General features: G+C 42.8%; 1 protein-coding gene across 1 annotated transcript in view; it reads left to right on the top strand.

Annotated features, from left to right (window-relative positions):
- Positions 1 to 15,447, top strand: part of DMBT1 (deleted in malignant brain tumors 1) — a gene marked incomplete at its 3' end in the record, with an annotated part of 86,249 nt that overhangs the window by 43,323 nt on the left and 27,479 nt on the right. Inside the window, exons 34-36 of the mRNA XM_083738610.1 lie at positions 5 to 316; positions 1,067 to 1,378; positions 2,619 to 2,930. Of these exons, the coding sequence (XP_083594736.1) occupies positions 5 to 316; positions 1,067 to 1,378; positions 2,619 to 2,930 (936 nt within the window). The remainder of the gene's footprint in view (positions 1 to 4; positions 317 to 1,066; positions 1,379 to 2,618; positions 2,931 to 15,447) is intronic.

The raw sequence follows: 15,447 nt of genomic DNA, 5'->3' as shown, positions 1-15,447 counted from the left end.
AAAGAACATTCCTTGAGGTTAGTTAATGGAAGCAACAGGTGTGAAGGTCGCCTTGAAGTATATCATGACAGAAGCTGGGGGACTGTCTGTGATGATATTTGGAGCCTGAATCATGCACACGTTGTCTGCAGTGAAATTGGTTGTGGACCAGCTCTTTCGGCACCAGGAAGTGCACACTTTGGTGAAGGCTCAGGCCACATCCACATGGACAATGTGGAGTGCACAGGAAGCGAATCTTCCCTGCTTCGTTGTTCTCATACAGGTTGGGGAACACATAACTGTAACCATCGTGAAGATGCCAGTGTCATCTGCTCAGGTACTCTAGACTGGGCTAGTCTAGCCAATAGATCAAATGCAGTTTTTCAATCTTTGTAAACTTCGTTGGGAAACATATAATGGAATTATTAAAGAAAATATCCACCACAATTTCCAGTTTTAATTAATCATGAATTAGTCTGTCTTTAATAAAATTTAATTTCCTTCATAGTTTGTGCTTGGTTCAGTATAAAACGTTTAAGATGTAGGGCCCATCTGCACTGTACATTTAAAGCATTATAATACCACTTGTTGCATTCCTGGCTCATATATATATATATCCTGGGAACTGTAGTGCTGAGACCACTAGTGTCCTCACAAGGTGATGATTCCCTGAGTTACCTGAGAAGGTAGAGTGATTATTAAACCAGCATGGAATTGTAGCTTTGTTAATATACATAGAAATGAATGATTTCTGAACATTGAAGTTTAATATAAGAATGTGCTTGGTCATGGGACATAACCACTTAGATACCTAATGCATTTTAATATCATCAAAACCCAAGATGCAATTGTGTCTAATTCATGATTCCTCCAGCAACATTGTTCAGAAATGGACCTATGAAATTCACTTAGAAATTTAAGGGAAGTACAGAAAACAGGATTGCTAAAGCAGCTGAGTCACCAAGCATTTTCATATCATTAGATCTCAAGATGCAGTTGTGCTAAGTGCCCATTGTGTTGACCAGTTTTCCAATGCAGTGTTTCATTGTCTTGTTTGTATAATATTTATTTTTTGCATATTCCAAAGAACATCCCTTGCGATTAGTTAATGGGAGAAACAGGTGTGAAGGTCGCCTTGAAGTATATCATGATAGAGCCTGGGGGACTGTCTGCGATGATATTTGGAGCATGAATGATGCACATGTGGTCTGCAGAGAGCTTGGATGTGGACCAGCTCTGTCAGCACCAGGAAATGCTCGCTTTGGTCAAGGCTCAGGCAACATCCTCCTGGACAATGTGCAGTGCACAGGAAATGAATCTTCCCTGCTTCACTGTTCTCACAGAGGTTGGGGAACACATGACTGTGGTCATCAGGAAGATGCCAGTGTCATCTGCTCAGGTACTCCTAGGCTAGGCTAATTTAGCTCGCTAATGCTATCAAGGGAATAGGGTGGGTCCTGAGAATACAAATCAGGATAAAGAGGCACACATTCACCACTTGATGAAACCTGAATATTGACGGTGACAGGCACACCTTTGTAAGGAAGGAATTCCACAACACAGAGGCTACTAGAGGCAGTGGCCTCTTTTGAGCAACCAGCACCCCAAGACTTGAGGGTGGTGGAACTACCAAGAGGCCCCATCTGGCAATCTTAACACCTGGGTGAGTATTTAGGGAAGGAAGTGTTGTCTCAGGTTTTGTGGCCAGACTCTTTTAGGATTTTAAAAATTAATGTGGGCCAATTTTGGTCAAGGGTTTGGCAACATCCTCCTGGACAATGTACAGTGCATAGGAAGTGAATCTTCCCTGCTTCATTGTTCTCATACAGGTTGGGGAACACATAACTGTAACCATCGTGAAGATGCCAGTGTCACCTGCTCAGGTATTCTAGACTAGGCTAATTTGGCAATAGCTCAATGCAGTTTTTCAATCTTTGTAAACTTCTTTGGGAAACATAAAGTGAAATTATTAAAGTAAATATTCACCACAATTTCCAGTTTTAATTAAACATGAATTAGTTTGTTATTAATACAAGTTAATTTCCTTCATAGTTTGTGTTGTTGAGGTATAAAATGTTTAAGATGTAGGGCCCATCTGCACTGTACATTTAAAGCACTATAATACCACTTGGTGCATTTCTGGCTCTCATATATATATATATATATATATATATATATATATATATATATCCTGAGAACTGTAGTGCTGAGACCACTAGTGTCCTCACAGATTAATGATACCTGAGTTGCCTGAGAAGGTAGAGTGATTATTAAACCAGCATGTAATTGTAGCTCTGCTAATATACATAGAAATGAATGATTTCCAAATATTGAAGTTTAACATAAGAATATGTTTGGCATGGGACACAACCACTTAGATACCTGATGCATTTTAATATCCTCAAAACCCAAGATGCAGTTGTGTCTAATTCATGATTCCTCCAGCAACATTGTTCAGAAATGGATCAATGAAGTTCACTTGGAAAACGCCATTGCTAAAGCACCTGAGTCACCAAGCATTTTCATATCACTAGATCCCAAGATGCAGTTGTGCTAAGTGCCCATTGTGTTGACCAGTTTTCCAATGCAGTGTTTCATTGTCTTGTTTATAAAATATTTATTTTTTGCATATTCCAAAGAACATTCCTTGCGATTAGTTAATGGAAGAAACAGGTGTGAAGGTCGCCTTGAAGTATATCATGATAGAGCCTGGGGGACTGTCTGCGATGATATTTGGAGCATGAATGATGCACATGTGGTCTGCAGAGAGCTTGGATGTGGACCAGCTCTGTCAGCACCAGGAAATGCTCGCTTTGGTCAAGGCTCAGGCAACATCCTCCTGGACAATGTGCAGTGCACAGGAAATGAATCTTCCCTGCTTCACTGTTCTCACAGAGGTTGGGGAACACATGACTGTGGTCATCAGGAAGATGCCAGTGTCATCTGCTCAGGTACTCCTAGGCTAGGCTAATCTAGCTTGCTAATGAAATCAAGGGAATAGGGTGGGTCCTGAGAATACAAATCAGGGTAAAGAGGCACACATTCACCACTTGCTGAAACCTGAATATTGACGGTGACAGGCACACCTTTGTAAGGAAGGAATTCCCCAACACAGAGGCTACCAGAGACAGTGCCCTCTTTTGTGCAACCAGCACCCCAAGATTTTGAGGGTAGTGGAACTACCAAGAGGCCCCATCTGGCAATCTTAACACCTGGTTGAGTCTGTAGGGAAGGAGGTGTTGTCTCAGGTTTTGTGGCCAGACTCTTTTAGAATTTTAAAAATTAATGTGAACACCTTCAGTTGGGCCTGGAAACAAACTGGAAGCCAATGCAGCTTTTTAGAACAGAGTTCTAAAGGTAACCCCAAAAAAGGAACGTGGATGGTGCAATTGATTGACATTTCTGAGTGCTCTTCACGGGCTTCCTCATGGAGAATACATTGTAATATTCTAATCTGTAAGTTACCAAAGGATAGAGTGCAGTCATCAAATCATCCCTGTCTCTTGATCAGTTTTGCAATGTCAAGTTTTAATTTCTTGTTGTAAAAAGGGTTTTTTTATATTTCCCAAAGAAACGCCATTGCGATTGGTTGATGGAAGTACCAAGTGTGAAGGTCGCCTTGAAGTATATCACAACAGAACCTGGGGGACTGTCTGTGATGATATTTGGAACCTGAATCATGCACATGTGGTCTGCAGAGAGCTTGGATGTGGACAAGCTCTGTCAGCACCAGGAAGTGCCCGTTTTGGTCAAGGCTCAGGCAACATCCTCTTGGACAATGTACAGTGCAAAGGAAATGAAACTTCCCTGCTTCATTGTTCTCACGCAGGTTGGGGCACACATAAACTGTGGTCATCATGAAGATGCCAGTGTCATTTGCTCAGGTATTACTTAAGAACTCTAGCCGTCATTATTAAAGGAATTCAGTCTCTAAATCTGTATAGATTTCTCTGGGAAAATGGGTGTTGCAAAGCAAAAAAACCCATCGAAATAGTACCTTTGAAATATTTAAAACAATCCAAAATGGAAAAATACTCCTTAGCCTGCTGCATTAGCAAAATTCTACCCGTTCCAAGACATTTAATCCAAAAGAAAAGCCCTTGGTAGCTGCCTTCACAAAGATCAAAAAGTTGTCACATTCAGTCTTCTGCCTGGGCCTGGAATCTTCTGTGAAGTGGGCTTGCCAAAGGTAGTTGAAACCCTCTGGGGTTCCAGTGGCACACTGCTGGCAGCACACTGAGTGGTTTTTAAAGAGTGTGTGTGCTCTCTGTGTTGCTTTCACTTCCCACAAAGTTTCAGTGGGAAGGTCGGCCCTCTTCCCAGAGGGGAGGGGTTGCAAGCAGGCTTCGCCTTCCCGCGCTCGGTAGGGGGCTTTGTCTAGGCCCCCTGCGTCACAGGGAGTCCCCAGCCTCTGTCATGCCCACAGTCAGCCAATTCGGCTGGCCGGGGGGGACGTGGTTTGCTGCATTTAAGTGGCTGCGGGACTGGGGCTCCTTCTGTTTGCTTCCTGCTTGCACGGATCAGTTTGGCAGTTAGGCATTGGAAAATGTGTTGTGTGTTGCAGGGGAGGCTGTAGTCATCACCTAACCCCCCCCCCTTTGAAGGGTATTCCATTAAAGGAATCCGGGGGTTGTGGTTCCTGTCCAAGACCCAGGTGGTGGCTAGGTCCATGACTAGACCGTCCGGTGACTCTAGGGGGAGCTTCCAGGTGATTTGCATCAACAGGCTCCCCCTACAGGTTGTTAAGCTTGTGAGACTCCCTGCAGGTCAGGCAGGAGTCAAATATAGTTGATTCGGATCCAGTACCTAAGCCAATACCATTCACATTCTGTACCCAATAAAGCCGTGGCCTTTTTTAGCCCATTAACCTAAAATACTGGTTTCCACATGTCTTCTTTCTTCAATAATGCGGGGAGCGGAGCCTCAACTCGCAACCAAGGCTTCTTGCACCCCAGTTCCAGGAATCAAAAAGCCTCTGCTCAGTTGGTCAGTAGAAGGAATGGGAAACAGAGAATTAAAGGTGTGGGATATTACCAGGCTATGCCCCTCAACTTTCCTGGCTTTCCTGAAAAATTCATGAAAAAAGAAGTAAGCATTTCAAGCAGGGATGGCTAAAATATAGCCTTCTAGGTGTTGTTAAACTACAGTTCCCATCATCCCTGGCTACTGACCATGCTGGCTGGGGCTCATAGGGGTTGGAGTCAAACAGTGTTGAGAGCTGCCAGTAAGTCATCTCTAATTCAAAGTACCGTAACTATCACCGGTGCCATCTAATAGAACAATGTACAATATTCACAATTAATGTTCATTGAGTCTTTATTTACTTTCACTGTACAATTGGGTTAATCTTATTGGTGGGAAAAGGAAATAATGAACATATTTTTGACTTGTTTGACAATAATAAATACCTTTTAAAATATTTAAATATTTCCAATTTAGCTACCTTGAGATTAGTTAATGGAGGCAACAGATGTGAAGGTCGCCTTGAGGTATATCATAATGGCAGCTGGGGAACAGTCTGTGATGATCTTTGGAGCATGAATGATGCACATGTGGTCTGCAGAGAGCTTGGATGTGGACCAGCTCAGTCAGCACCAGGAAGTGCCCATTTTGGTCCAGGCTCAGGCAACATCCACCTGGACGATGTACAGTGCACAAGAAGCGAATCTTCCCTGCTTCAGTGTTCTCACAGAAGTTGGGGGACGCATAACTGTGGTCATCATGAAGATGCCAGTGTCATTTGCTCAGGTACTCTAGCCAATAGATCAAAAGCAGTTTTGTAAACTCCTTTGGGAAAGATATACAGTGGTACCATGGGTTACATACGCTTCAGGTTACATACGCTTCAGGTTAAAGATTCCGCTAACCAATAAATTGTACCTCGGGTTAAGAACTTTGCTTCAGGATAAGAACAGAAATTGTGCTCCGGCGGTGTGGGGGCAGCAGGAGGCCCCATTAGCTAAAGTGGTCTTCAGGTTAAGAACAGTTTCAGGTTAAGAACGGACCTCCGGAACGAATTAAGTACTTAACCCGAGGTACCACTGTAGTAGAATTATTAAAGAAAATATCCACCATAATCTCCAGTTTTAATTGCAAATGAATTAGTCTATTACTAACAAATATTAATTTCCTTCATTTTTTGCATTTAGTATGATATGCAAAGTTTGAAAGATAGGCCCCATCTGCACTGTACATTTAAAGCAATATAATGCCACTTTGAACATCCATGGCTCCCCCCCCCCCCCGCCCACCAACATATCCTGGGAAGTGTAGTTTTCATGGGTGCTGAGAGTTATTAGGAGACCTCTATTCTCCTCACAAAGGTACAAAGTGCCCTGGGAAGGGAAGTGAGTTTTAAACCACTCTCAAATTGCAGCTCTCTGGAGTCATCTATCCATCACAATGGACACACAATAAACTCCCAGTCAACCAAATATTACCAATTCAGGTATTTTTACTATTACTACTATTACTACTACTACTACTACTACTACTATTACTATTATTATTATTATTATTATTATTATTATTATTATTATTACTATTACTATACCACCCTATACCCGGTGGTCTCAGGGCAAGTCCCAGAATAAAACTAAAATATAAAACCACAAAATACACAATCAAAATAAAAACAACCCCCCAGAAAAAAAACATTTTTAAAGGGTATAGGATTTCAATCAAATCAACCAAAGGCCTGGTTAAAAAGGAACGTTTTTGCCAGGCGCCTAAAGCCGTATAATGAAAGTGTATTCCTGGAGTAATTTGTCATTGTAAAGGTGATTTAATTTTTTAATCTTTGTAGATTGCTATGGGAAAGTTAATACAAACATTTAAAATCAACTAGCTACTGCAAATTTTTCTTTTAATTAAGAGACTTTGATTGGACCAATGGTAGTAGAGGAATGAGCATGTCACCAATTTCCCTGTCCTGTTCCTTGATCTAAATCACCTATCGTAAAACTGCTGTTAGCCTGCAAGGGGCGGGAGAATACATGTACTGGGTGGTATTTGTATATATGTGTGTAAATGTGTGTACATGCGCATTCTCTCTCTCTCTCTCTCTCTCTCTCTCACACACACACACACACACAAACGTGTGTGTGTGTGTGTGTAGAGGTCTTATGAGTGCCAGCATGTCCCCTTGGCTTGGTTTCCTTGGACTTCAGGTCACTGGAGGTAGATTATGTTTTCCGTGAACATGAGGTCCTCAGGATTAATTCACTCACATATTGACTCCTCTGTTGGGTTTGCAGAGGAGAGGGGCTTCCTAACACCATAGAACTTGATCCAGTGCAGAAAGTAAAAATAGGCTTCTGTGTCTCTTTTTTAGTTCCAGTCTCCAAGACTGACTCCCCTTTGTTTGCTTTCACACTGACAAACCTTGCTTATGCTGCCTCCAGGCATAATTTCCTCTCTCTTGAATGCATATCAGGAAAATGGGGAGGACTTGGAGTCCAAAGCCTACCTCGCTCTATTCCTGACTCTCCCAAAAACATCCTCTTTTTGCATTCTCCAACACCAGAGCACCACCAGCAGACCTTTCTGCCACTGCTGTAGAGAGTCAGTCATAGGAGGATCTCCCTGGCCAAAGGTCAACCTCTCCACCAGTAGAAAGTGAGTCAGACAAAATCCTATGGCCCCTGGGATACTGTCCTCAGTGCAGCAGCCTCAATATTTTAACATTATAAATTTAAACTGTTAAGATAGTTTATGTGAAAATCCTGAGATTTTCACATCCTTTGTCTAAACAAAATCTGTCTAGACAAAATCTTCTGAATTTGTCCAGAAAATCTGCTGTTTCACACCTGTTTTAGTCATTCATGGCATTATTTGTTTATTCTTTTCTTCAGGACGGACTTCATAATTCCCATTTGAAAATTAACATGTGAGCACACTGGTACTTTTGATACACCTATTGCCTCTGGTTGATCTTGCAGACCGCCACTTCAGAATGCCAAAATTAATTGATTCATGGGTGACTTTAATCAGGTTTCTATCAGCTCTGAGCATACTAATTGTGCAATTATTAGCCTTTAAATAAAAGCATTTCATAAATATATGTTTCAGTTCTCTGTAGTATTGGGAGACTCTCCATTTCATATTCACAACTGGTGTGCAACAAGAACGCATTGCTATAGTTCCTGCTGGGTGTTGTTGTTTCTGTCACACTTTTCACTGTGCACACTGGTTTGCAATGTTCATCTCACAACAACCACTTGAGATGAGCGAGACTGAGAGACTGATTTGGCCAAAAATTGCTACTGAGCCTTTTTAGCTGAGCAGGAACCATTGCCCTCAAACCATAGGACCCTACACAAGTTCAGTGTAATGGGAAGGGCTCCAGCCAGAACACTTAAACATTGCTCTGTCCAAGGTGCTGATATGACTCTGCCTTACCTGATTGAGACCATAAGTGGCTCAGTCACAGACCACTTACCCCATGAGCCTCTAACTTGGCCTTTTATACAATGCAACCCTTTTAAAATGATTTCATCCTTCATGTGCCTGGATATTCTCCCTTTTATTTTTACTGCATTGTGTCCAATATGAGGCATGCAGGAAAAGGGGGGATCAGCCATTGGTGTCCATTCTGCTGAGACACAGACACTGCTGGGTTGCAATGTTTATAGTAGTAGTAGTAGTAATTTATTGTTATTTATACCCCACCCATCTGGCTGGGTTTCAACAGCCACTCTGGGCAGCTTCCAACAAAATAATAAAATTACAATAATCCGTCAAACATTAAAAGCTTCCCTAAACAGGGCTGCCTTCAGATGTCTTCTGAAAAGTCTGGTAGTTGTTGTTCTCTCTGGCATCTGGTGGGAGGGCGTTCCACAGGACAGGCACCACTACTGAGAAGGCCCTCTGCCTGGTTCCCTGTAACTTGGCTTCTCGCAGTAAGGGAACCACCAGAAGGCCCTCGGCGCTGGACCTCAGTGTCCAGGCAGAATGATGGGGGTGGAGATGCTCCTTCAGGTATACTGAACCGAGGCCGTTTAGGGCTTTAAAGGTCAGCACCAACACTTTGAATTGTGCTCAGAAACGTACTGGGAGTCAATGTAGGTCTTTTAAGACCAGTGTTATGTGGTCTCACAGTGTTATGAAGCACTCACCCTGAATCATGGGTAGCCAACATGGCCCCCTCCAGATGTTGTGGACTGCAATTCCCATCAGCCCCTACCAGCATGGTCAAGGAGCAGAGCCAATGATACTGAATCAGTGAAGACCATGCATTCTTATCTATGACCTAAAATAAATTATTGGTGCACTGGGAGTTAACATAGATGACCTTAAGATTTCAGCCCTATATTCACTTACATGGGAGTATGTTCCATTGAACTCAATGAGTCTTACTTCTCTTCTGGGTATACATATATAGGATTGTGGAGATTTTCTAATAGGAACATACTGTGTAGCAACCCACTGCTCTTCCAGCTAACAAAGCATCATCCACATGTACTCAGTAGCTCACATTTATACATTTGTTGTTGTTGTTTAGTCGTTTAGTCGTGTCCGACTCTTCGTGACCCCATGGACCAGAGCACGCCAGGGACTCCTGTCTTCCGCTGCCTCCCACAGTTTGGTCAGACTCATGCTGGTAGCTTCAAGAACACTGTGCAACCATCTCGTCCTCTGTTGTCCCCTTCTCCTTGTGCCCTCAATATTTCCCAACATCAGGGTCTTTTCCAGGGAGTCGAGTCTTCTCATGAGGTGGCCAAAGTATTGGAGCCTCAGCTTCAGGATCTGTCCTTCCAGTGAGCACTCAGGGCTGATTTCCCCAAGAATGGATAGGTTTGATCTTCTTGCAATCCATGGGACTCTCAAGAGTCTCCTCCAGCACCATAATTCAAAAGCATCAATTCTTTGGCGATCAGCCTTCTTTATGGTCTACACATTTATACATAGCACTAGAAATTTACTAAGCGCTTTGGGAAAGAAATCAAATTCTTCATACAGCATGGCTTACAGATAAGAGACCCCTAATTTCATTTCCACACACTGATGGCCCAGCACTAAGGCATTCTTAAAATATGAATAAGGGGAGGAAAAGGAAATAAGATTTCTAATTTTCTGGATTTCTTAGGGCCCCTGTGTAAATAGTTTTTCTATGGCTGAACAATGCCACCTTGTGGACACTTAAACAAATGAGAGCAACAGGAGACAAGACTAGTCTTGTATTACTAGATCTTAACTCTTGTTGTCAAGCCCCTGTACTGGTGCTTGTATGGTGGGAAAGGGGATCCAGACACACACTATCTTACAGGTAAAACAAAAGAAACAACTAACACTCTACATATCCAGGAAGAATCTAATCAATACAGTTCCATCTTCCATTTTCTAGATTTTTTTAAAAAACCTAACTCTGTGTTGACTTGTTTCCTCTCACGCCTGGTTATGCTCCCAAACCAGAATATATTGAAGATCAAGATACGTTTCAAGCATCAATTTGCATGCACCAGCTGTGGAAGTGTGAATGTTTCATGGTTATGTTTACTTGGAAAGTGGCCCCAGCAAGGCGGGTAGAAGAGAGTGAGAGAGACAGACAGACAGACAGATAGAGAGAGAGAAAGAGAGACAGGAAGACAGAGAGACTGGGGAGACCAGGACAACAGGGGACGGATAGGGACAGTTTGAACCTTTCCTCCCTGCTGTGGTCCCAAGGACAATCACCCCTCACCAAGCTGCTGTTGGCATTGGGATGGAAGCTTCCATTTGACCTACAGTCCTAATGCTTCACAAGCTCCTCCAGAACCGCTTTTTACAGAACATCTGGTTTGGTCTTTCAAGTAACAATTGTAATGACAATGTGCATAGCTCACTGGATTTTCCATAAGCGAGACTATTGTGTTTTACTTCAACATATGACTTCCTTTCTGTGAGGAATCAAATGCTTGTACTTTAAAAAGATGTAGCTGCTGTATCATAATCTTCCCTTCTATCAATATTCCCCAGCCAGTTCACATAGCAAAAATATAGAATACAAATAATACAACTGAGCAATGCAGCCAAGCAATTAAATTAACCTATGTTCTAGCTCTTAAGGGACCACTGAATTTGAATCAGCAATACCAGAGGAGAACTCATATTTGCACTGTACTTTCTTCTGGAAGACTTACCTTTGAGCTATTTAAGTGTGAATGGTTTTCTTTAAACAAACAAACAAACAAATACTAGTAATAAAACAGATGGAATAAAACATAAATGCCAACCACCACCACCACCCTCACTTGGACTGGCGACTCTTGAATTCAACAGTTATGGTATTTGGGGAAAACATGGAGTCCTTTGGTAGCTGGGCAATGCCTTGGGCCAGGTTCTGGATGAGAAGTCATTCCATGACTTTAGAAATTCCTCTAGTCTCAGGCCAATCTTGTTTTGCAAATCCATTTTGAGTCAGCAGGCATTTTCCCTAAGCCACCGGCACCTGCCAATCAGCTGATATCACTGGGTGATTAAAGTGGGTGAGGTTCAGTCATGCTGAGTGCTGCTTTACCATCACTTTCCTTGTGGGGAATACACTGGCAAATGTGATTCCTGTATAGAGCAGGCCTAAAACCACTACTCATTATCTTGTGAAACTTACAGCACAGACCTATCTATACATGTCTACTCAAAAATAAGTCCCACTGAGTACCTACAGGGTCAGAGCCTTAATCTCTTAGGGTGAAAGAGAGATGAGTGGCGTCTTATCTTTTGGAGCTGAATTGAGCCTTAATCTGCTAAATAAAATAAGGCAACAAACTACCCAGTTAAGACAGATAATCAGAAGTTATCTCTCACTTGGGTAGATCAGCTTCCTTCTACGCATGGGAAAATAAATATATTGTGTAACACGTTTCATACACTATAAACTAGAATGCTCAGCAGAATTGAGTACAGCAAACAAATTATAGCCTAAAGATTAAATTACCCACATTGGGTAACATCACTGCAAGGAAACCTCTCCATAGCTATGCATGCTTGAACTTTTCTAGCCTAGGTGCTCAGAGATAAAGGCAAAAAACATAATACTTTAATGTTTCAACCACACACGGCGGCTTTCACTTCAAGATCTTACTATTAAAGGTAAAGGGACCCCTGACCATTAGGTCCAGTCATGGCCGACTCTGGGGTTGCGGTGCTCATCTCGCTTTATTGGCCAAGGGAGCCGGCATACAGCTTCTGGGTCATGTGGCCAGCATGACTAAGCTGCTTCTGGTGAACCAGAGCAGCACACGGAAACACCATTTACCTTCCCGCCAAAGTGGTACCTATTTATCTACTTGCACTTCACGCTTTTGAACTGCTAGGTTGGCAGGAGCAGGGACCTCACCGCATCATGGGGATTCGAACTACCGACCTTCTGATCAGCAAGCCCTAGGCTCTGTGGTTTAACCCACAGCACCACCCACCTCCCATCTTACTATTACTCAGTGTGAAATAGCAGCATGTGACACATTCAGTTTCTCTCATCTTTTACCCCAAGATCTGTTCTTACAGAAGCGAGGGCTGCTGCTTAACATTGCTTCCCCATGGTGGCTGCTTCACGCGGGGCCTGCAACTGTGATGAAGGGCTTCCCAAGTGGACTAGATGCTATTTTTAAGTGTATCTTCCCATAAAAATCAATGGAGAATTTCAGGATTCCAATGCAGGTGGGACTGGGTGCTCCTCTTCCTAAGTCCAAAGATCCCAAGGAGGAGAAAGCATGCTCGGTGGGGACAAAATGCTGAGTGATTGCTGTGGAACTCAGGATTCAGAGGGTTAGTGGATCCACATTCCACATTTCAACAGTTTGTTGCAGGGTCTCAGAGAGATTGTGTGTGATACAGACACAGTCGTATCTTAGATCCCGAATGCCTTGCGAGTCGAACGTTTTGGCTCCCAAACACCGCAACCCCAGAAGTGAGTGTTCCGGTTTGCGAATGTTCTCTGGAACCCAAATGTCCGGTGAGGCTTTTGCAACTTTCACTTGGCTGTAGGAGCTTTCTGCAGCCAATCGCAAGCCACGCCTTGGTTTCTGAATATTTTGGAAGTCGAACAAACTTCCAAAATGGATTCCGTCCAACTTCCAAGGTACCACTGTACTTTTAGACCTGCAAAAACCAGGCTACTTTGCCATTACTTGCTACAAAAGGGAGGAAAAGCCATTCATGCAATTGCTCATGGTGTGTCTGATGTCTGGCCCTACTTTGGCCCTGAAACAAAAAGAGCTCACCCTCCATTGTGTACAGTTAAATACCCAGGGAATAAATTCTTGATGACCTTCCAGGATTTTCTTCCTGCTTCCTTATGCAAGGTCTATGGGGACATTTCCTGATCCTTCCTAGCCCAACAGAGCAGGGTTAACAATAAAGGCCAAACCTCTTCACCTCTTCTTGAAGTGCTGAAAAAACCTCAGTGTGGGGCAGGGTTTCCTCCTCATGCTCTTTTGAGTGGGAACTTTGCCAGCAGAAATTTTAAAGAGATACTATTGTATCACTTTTAAACATTCATCAGAATTATGCACTTCTTTAAATTTGATTGGAAATTCATAGAAACTCAGCATCATAAATGGGAGACTTTTTACCACATTCCTTTCTCAGAAAAAGAGGGAGAAAGAGCTCAGTTGCACAGCTGATCCAGATGTGTCTGGTACCTGCAGATGGACATGGTTTGGGAAAAACACCCCAGATTATAGGGTAGGATAATACTTCAGGTTGTCCTAGTCTTACCAGGTGAAGTTTGCTAACCAAACACTAAAAGGCAAGGAAGTGCCTACTGGCAATTGTATTCCCATTCATATATATGGCACGTGTTTAATTTCAAGCATTGAAAGGAAGTCTTGAAAGACAGAAAGAACAGGTAGTTCCCAGGATTTCCTACACTGAGCAACACACACACAGAGAGAGAGAGCTGATTCCTGCCAATCAACTAAACTTTAACAAGCCACCTTTGTTTCATAGGTAGGCTTGACTGATATTTTTAAAACAGATGTTATTGCAGGAAACATTTTAACAATCATTCCATGTCCACAAAGGTCAGCCTTGATGTCACATGCACTTCTCCCCCCTTTTGCTTATTTAAATTAAATCTGTCTATCATATCTGGATTAATGACTAAGCACCTTTGTGTGTTTTTTACCCTCGGTGTCAGGCCTCTGCGAGAAGCCAAATTGCCCAGTATTTATTGTTCTTTGGATTTGCAATTTTCTTTATGATGTCAGTATCTTGTTCCTTACACCGGAGCAGCTTGGTTGTGATGCACTGTGGACAACATACCGGCTCATGTCATTGTGCTCATAAGAGAATAGAAGGAAGGAAATGCAGAGACGGGAGTGGGGGATTAGGCCCTCGTTCCCAAATTCAATGCATTCACCAATTGTATCTGGAAATAAACCAAATATTTATGTTCTACAATGTGTGGTAGTCAGACAAGTTAGTGTAGACCCATTCAAATTAATGGACAGGAGTAAATTAGGTCCATTAATTTCAGTAGGTCTACTCTGAGGAAAACGTGGTAGAATACCACCCATACATTGAATGCACATTTATTTATTGTTATATTTATAGTCTGTCTTTTCTCCTCCCTGGAACCCAGAATGACTTACATAATCTTTGTCCTCCATTTTATCCTCACAACAACCCTGTGAGGTAGGTTAGGCTGAGAGTCAGTGACCGGCCAAAGGTCACCCAGCAGTTTCATGGCCAAACAGGGTCTAAAACCTGGATTTCTTGTGTCTCAGTCCAACACTCAACCACTACATCACAGTGACCCCATTCATGGCTTCCCACAAAGAATCTTGGGAAAGTCTTTAAAGGTTAATGTGGTATAAGAGTGTTTTAAATGGATGTGACCAAAGTCTGAAGGCATGTTGCTAGCAAAGCTTGAAATCTTAGGCTAAGTTTCAATTTAACTTCATCACAGAGAATGACTGTCCTTCACAGGGACTGAGACTTAAGGGACTGATTCCTGCATTCACTGAACATCATGGTGGCTACTTCAGCTTGTCTCCCTGCCACACTCCAGCAGAGATGATTTAATACATTTTTCTGCCTGGGCCAAGGTTCAAGATGCTTCTCCCACCTCTCATTCCACTTACAAATGGTGACCAGGCTGGCAGTGGAAACTTTCTTCAGCACTGGCAAAAGAACAGTAGCTTGACGTAGACTGGGAACATTATGTGGGAGATAAGGGGCTTTAATCCTTTGCTATCCACTGTGGCCCTGATTTGGTGCTGTTTATCAAGAGGGAGAAAGATGAGGCATTGGGGAAGTTGGGGAGGTGCAGTCAAGCAGTGAGGGGGCTGGTTTGGTTCTGCTGGTGCACCTGCACCATGCTGACCTCCTCGCCACCTTGACCCTTTCCATAAAGGTCAGCAACACACCTGTTGAGAACTAGCCTTGCAGCTCCACTCTACTGGGTGAGCCATTTTCTCCTCTGATCTAGGTCGGAGGTCTACACCTGCTATTTACTTTTCAAAAAGCTATTCAGAAAATTGCTAGAGG

Source organism: Podarcis gaigeae, assembly GCF_964106915.1.
Source record: "Podarcis gaigeae genome assembly, chromosome: 5".
Classification (NCBI taxonomy): domain Eukaryota; kingdom Metazoa; phylum Chordata; class Lepidosauria; order Squamata; family Lacertidae; genus Podarcis; species Podarcis gaigeae.
The sequence above is the reverse complement of the archived record's forward strand: the minus strand, read 5'-3'. Positions and strand labels throughout refer to the sequence as shown.